The 5,475-nt window shown below is 32.8% G+C and overlaps 1 protein-coding gene across 1 annotated transcript; it reads left to right on the top strand.

The window, feature by feature from the left end:
* The first annotated feature begins 217 nt into the window (after positions 1-217).
* LOC116133479 (putative receptor-like protein kinase At4g00960) lies at positions 218-4,552 on the top strand. Its single transcript, XM_031419185.1, has 6 exons — positions 218-399; positions 514-653; positions 1,303-1,513; positions 3,248-3,482; positions 3,596-3,746; positions 3,965-4,552. The coding sequence occupies exons 1-6, from the start codon at positions 339-341 to the stop codon at positions 4,385-4,387; spliced, it is 1,221 nt and encodes a 406-aa protein (XP_031275045.1). The 5' UTR covers positions 218-338; the 3' UTR covers positions 4,388-4,552.
* Positions 4,553-5,475: the final 923 nt, after the last annotated feature.

Raw genomic sequence — 5,475 nt, forward strand, 5'->3', positions numbered from 1 at the left:
GTATTTCAATTCCTTAATGGTATCTTATTGTTGAGGTTTGAAATATTTGGGTACATTAATCGCGTCACAGAATCTAGGGCTGGTTTGTGTAATTTGTCCATAACATAATGTGAAACCCAAAAAAAAGCAACACGGTCAACCAGGGCCCTGAGTCAACACTGCAAATTTTCCAGGAAAATTAGATAATAAAATAAAAAAATAAAAGTCACAAAACGAAACAACGCAAAACAACTATCAACGTCCTCCTTCATTTCTTACTCTTCCACAATTCTTAATCATTTCCCAGATTTCAAGAAACCATAGGGTCCTTTTTAGAGTTTCTATGAGCTGAGTTTATCATGTCCAAATCCAAGAAGTTTTTTCAGAATTTAATGAAGTTCAATTTTCGTTCTAGTAAACGTAATGGACAAAAACTCCATTACCCCACTTCATTTCTTCAGCTTTATGTTATATTTCATCATTGATGTGTTGTTATGATTGATGTTTTGTTCTTGAATTGTGTGATTTGATCAGATGGTCAGAATGAAGAGGACTTGGAGAAGATTGCTGCACAGGAACAGAAGAATTTTTCTTATGAAACTTTAGTTTCTGCTACAAAAAATTTTCATCCTAATCACAAGCTTGGAGAGGGAGGTTTTGGGCCTGTTTACAAGGTTAAAGTTCTGTTTTTTTAGTAATTATTTGGAATTTCAAGTTCTGTTTTGTTGCTGAGAAAATTGCTGGAATCAATTGTGAATTTTTCATTTTTTTTCAGCCTCTAGTTTTCACAGTTTTTGTGATTGTTCTCATTGATTTCTTTCTTTGGAGATCCACTTGAAGTTGCTTTTTGCTTATTAATAATTCTTTTGAAAATTCTGAAATTGAAAAGTCTGGCTATTCCTTTTGGAAAGGAATAACTTTGCCTAACAAGCTTTCACATAGACCTATTTTAGAAGTTTTCTGCACTCTTTTTTTAATTATATCAAGAGCTGAAATGAGATAAAATAATAAGAAATTATGAAGATTTAAGCCTAGTTATAGAAATGATTCTAGTAACAAATTAATGAAAATGTCTTATTTTTCTTACGTGTTAATGTTGGCATTATTCATCATGTTTAATAAGAAAGGTTTGATTATTGTTGGTATCAGAAGCCAAAAGGGCTGCCAGTGCAATTGATTAATTGATTTTTCTGTATTTGTATTTACATCTCAGTTATGAATGTTTCACTTGGATTCACATTTTATCTCTTCAAAGGGGTGGTTTTCTTTGTTTTCCTGGTAATTAAGCTAGGCGTTGAAGTTTTCTGTGATTTTTCTTTACAGGGGAAGTTAGATGACGGTCGAGAGATAGCAGTTAAGAAACTGTCTCATAGCTCAAGTCAAGGGAAGAAGGAATTTGAAAATGAGGCCAAGTTGCTGGCTCGTGTGCAGCATCGAAATATTGTTAATCTATTAGGTTATTGTGTCCATGGCACAGAGAAGCTATTGGTTTATGAATATATCACGAATGAGAGTCTCGACAAGTTTCTATTCAGTAAGTATTTTGCACTTATCTATCTGGATGGGTTTGATTTCATGTCAAATTGAAACTAGATATTTCCATTAACTGAATTGAGCACACCTTAATACTGCCTACTGATGTTAATGCAGACTACAGAAAATCTTTGCTGGGTTTGTTTTAATGTTCTTCGAAAATTAATAAAGGTTAATATGGTTTATTGCAAATAGAACTCAGAAAATTTTCCTTCTCAGATTAGATCCTATATCATTTCTGAATTAAGTTAATATACTTTTCCTACAGATTCAGCCAGTTTTTGAAGCACATATATTTTGCTAGACTTCTGTGAGTCTTATATGTAAATATGTAAAAATTGTGAATGAGTAAGTACAATAAAACCTTAGAACAGATGAAAATTCCAAGAAAGTCTTGAATGTTTGTATCTTTAAATTTTCCTATAAAGTTGCAATGAATGTTTTGCTGTTAAGTCAATAACTTCTTTTTGTTAAAAGCTTGGGGAGAAATGTAGGAATCTATACTTTGCTATGATGAGATTCCTAAATGTTGCCATTTTAGAATGTTTTTACTGATGTTCAGCTTATTTACCCTATTAGATGTGACAATCTAAAGCTTATTTATGGTTTGTTATGTACAGTGTTTATATCTTGATTACTACTTTTGTTTTCTAATCTTGGAATTGATTTTTTTTAATGAGTTGATTTTGTGAAAATTGGCTTGCATAATCAGTTTTGGCCTTTAAAAAAATAATTTCTTGAAAATTGCCGCTGAATGACAATGATGTTGGCATGATTAGTTGTGATGGCATTAACTCAGTTCATTCCGGCTTGAGTACTCTTTTTGATGAGTTGATGCATCAAATTTAGGGGAGAAATACTTATCTTTTACTTTGGAAATAACAGAAACTTATAATAAGGTGACAATGACTATGAGCTCTCTGTTGTTGCAATATGTTTAGTCAAAATATCTTTTCCATGACACAACACAAAAATGACAAGAATGCAGGGCAAACTAGGTTGTAGGAGTTGAACATGTCTTCTAGAAAACACAGTGCTTGCCGGGGTGTAGTTCTATCTTTCTTTCTTTTCTTTTTATTTTATATTTCCATTCCTTTTTGCGTGTTTTTAGTTGTCAATGATACCTTGAAGTTGCTCCCTCATGTTTATTCATTGTNCAAAAATGACAAGAATGCAGGGCAAACTAGGTTGTAGGAGTTGAACATGTCTTCTAGAAAACACGGTGCTTGCCGGGGTGTAGTTCTATCTTTCTTTCTTTTCTTTTTATTTTATATTTCCATTCCTTTTTGCGTGTTTTTAGTTGTCAATGATACCTTGAAGTTGCTCCCTCATGTTTATTCATTGTTCCAATAATCTTGACCAATGCCATTAAATCCATTTGAAAATATTCATTCCTTTCCTTTTTTGTCATTTAAAACTTGTTTTTTCTTGCCTAAAACTCTCTGAGAAAGATAGTCAACAAGACTTTGACTTGTCTTTCTGTAAAGTTAAAATTGGATGTGTATGCCCCGACAAACTAAATGTCTGAACAGTTCAACTCTGACCAATCCTAGCAGAAACATTGTAGCTCAAAGCGAGAAAACCACCAATATCAAAACCATGTGCTTGACCATTAAGTTGATGACATTAAAATAAATAGTGATTCATTTTACTTGTTACTTTTATAGGCTCCAATACAATGGATCGATTTGCTTTATAGTCATAGTGATTGTGATGTAATAATCTCTATATACAGAATCCAATAGAAGTCAGGAGCTTGACTGGAAGCGAAGGTTTGACATTATCACTGGAGTTGCTCGGGGATTGCTTTACCTTCACGAAGACTCACACAAACGAATCATCCACAGAGATATAAAGGCTAGCAACATATTACTTGATGATAAGTGGACGCCAAAGATTGCTGATTTTGGCATGGCCCGCCTCTTTCCAGAAGATGAAACACATGTTAACACCCGTGTAGCCGGTACCAAGTACGTTGTCAAGCATCGAAATATCATTGTGTGCAGACTATAGTCTAAGTTTGACTTATTGGTATTAGTTTAATATCGGGTCCTTTTTCTAACTCTTAAATGCTTGAGTACAGTGGATATATGGCCCCAGAGTATGTCATGCATGGACATTTATCAATTAAGGCAGACGTGTTTAGCTTTGGGGTCGTAGTTTTGGAGCTAATCAGTGCACAGAGGAATTCAAACTTCAATTTGGATGCAGATGCACAAAATCTACTCGATTGGGTAAGATTACAATCCAAACCATTTGTTTGACTGGAGTATGAAGATTTTAGTTACAATGAATCTTGAAGCTAAGAATGCTGCATTTTGAAACACCTTGGTGTCTCTCGTACATTTTTCTGACAAAATGAACTTCATATTCTGTTCAATGTGACATAAGTGGCTTGAATTATGGTCCATCGTCTATATTTCTAAGTTTTGCAATAATTTGGTCATTGCAGGCATATAAACTCTACAAGAAAGGCAGGAGCTTGGATATCGTCGACCCCAAATTAGCAGAATCACAGGCTGCTGACCAAATAGCTATGTGCATACAAATAGCTTTGCTGTGCACACAAGGTGATCCCCAAACACGACCGGACATGCGACGTGTCGTGGTGATGCTATCAAAAAAACCAGGACCTGGCAATCTAGAAGAACCAACAAGGCCAGGAGTACCAGGTTCTAGATACAGAAGAGCTCGTAGACCAGCAGCATCGTTGTCGTCAACTGTTGGAACATCTGGTGGTGAAACTAGAAGTTCTTCCCATACACGTTCGTATGATTCAAGCTATACCAATACAGCTTCTGCTTCAACACCTACACAAACGAGAAGCCCCAGAAAAGACCCTCATGGGAAACGACCGATGGAGAGCTGGGCTTAACAATATAGGAGATTCTGCTTATTCTTTTTGTGAATATTATTAGAATTGTTTGTATTTTATTTACTATTATGTAAATGAAAATGAGGAAATATATAGTTCGGGAAGCTGTAGCCTTGAAACTAATTGTTTCAGTAAAATTGTGATTTAGATTTATTTTGTGCAGAAGATGAATGTCCAAATTATCGAATAAATCTTCTGATTTTTTCTCTTTTATGAGAAAATTTCTGGGTTTTTTTTTTTTTAATGGGGTCAATTATTGAATGAATAAATCAATTATGTATAAAACAAATTTTTTTAAAATTAAAATTAGAGGGAACTAAAAAGTAAATCACATTTATTTATAATTTGCTCTACTTTTAATTGTAATACCTGTATTCATTGTAATCCATCTGGGTACTCAAAGAAATTAACAAGACTTGTTTTATTTTGAATGGATTTTCTTTAAATTTGTATATTTACGTTATTTAGTATATTATAATTACATAATGTAATATGTTATCAAATATTTAGTTGCATAATTTAATAAAATGGATTTGAGGGAAAACGTTCAAAGAAAAAAAAAATTACTGCATTAATACAAGGAAATGGAAGACTATAATTTAGAATATAATTTCAAATTTTATTCTTAATTTATCACTTCTCATCTAAGATAAGCTAATTATTATGTAAGAGTAAATGGAAGATTATAATACATTAATACAAGGAAGAAGAAAAAGGTAACCACCAACTATCAAGAATTATTCAAGTAAGCTGAATTTGTGTCATATTGTTAATAGCTGGCAATATTATCAGAAATAGTAGATTGTGTTGAATAAGTCAAATAATGATAATATTTGACTGTGGCAGAGTGATTGTTAGAGGGATTATTTCCTATTTTTCAGGCATTAATTCCCATTATTTTTTATATTTTGTTAATTATAATCCTTTATATAAAGGAGATGAAACAATAAAGAAAAGCGTGTTTTTATAGTCAAAACCTACTACGTTGAGTTCTTGGTTTCCTCCATTCAACCAGCAATTAATTATTATTTTTCTCCAGCTAGCTCTATTCTGCAAAATAAGAAAAAAACCTAGTTCGTGCCATAAAA

The sequence above is a fragment of the Pistacia vera genome, unplaced genomic scaffold (genome assembly GCF_008641045.1).
Source record: "Pistacia vera cultivar Batoury unplaced genomic scaffold, PisVer_v2 Contig27, whole genome shotgun sequence".
NCBI classification, from domain to species: Eukaryota; Viridiplantae; Streptophyta; class Magnoliopsida; order Sapindales; family Anacardiaceae; genus Pistacia; species Pistacia vera.

Bases quoted from the DNA above. Each gene is read 5' to 3' on its own strand.
- LOC116133479 (XM_031419185.1), top strand. From the start codon at position 339: ATGTCCAAATCCAAGAAGTTTTTTCAGAATTTAATGAAGTTCAATTTT. The intron at 400-513 runs GTAATGGACAAA...TGATTTGATCAG, and splicing joins CAATTTTCGTTCTAGTAAAC to ATGGTCAGAATGAAGAGGAC. The intron at 3,483-3,595 runs GTACGTTGTCAA...GCTTGAGTACAG, and splicing joins ACCCGTGTAGCCGGTACCAA to TGGATATATGGCCCCAGAGT.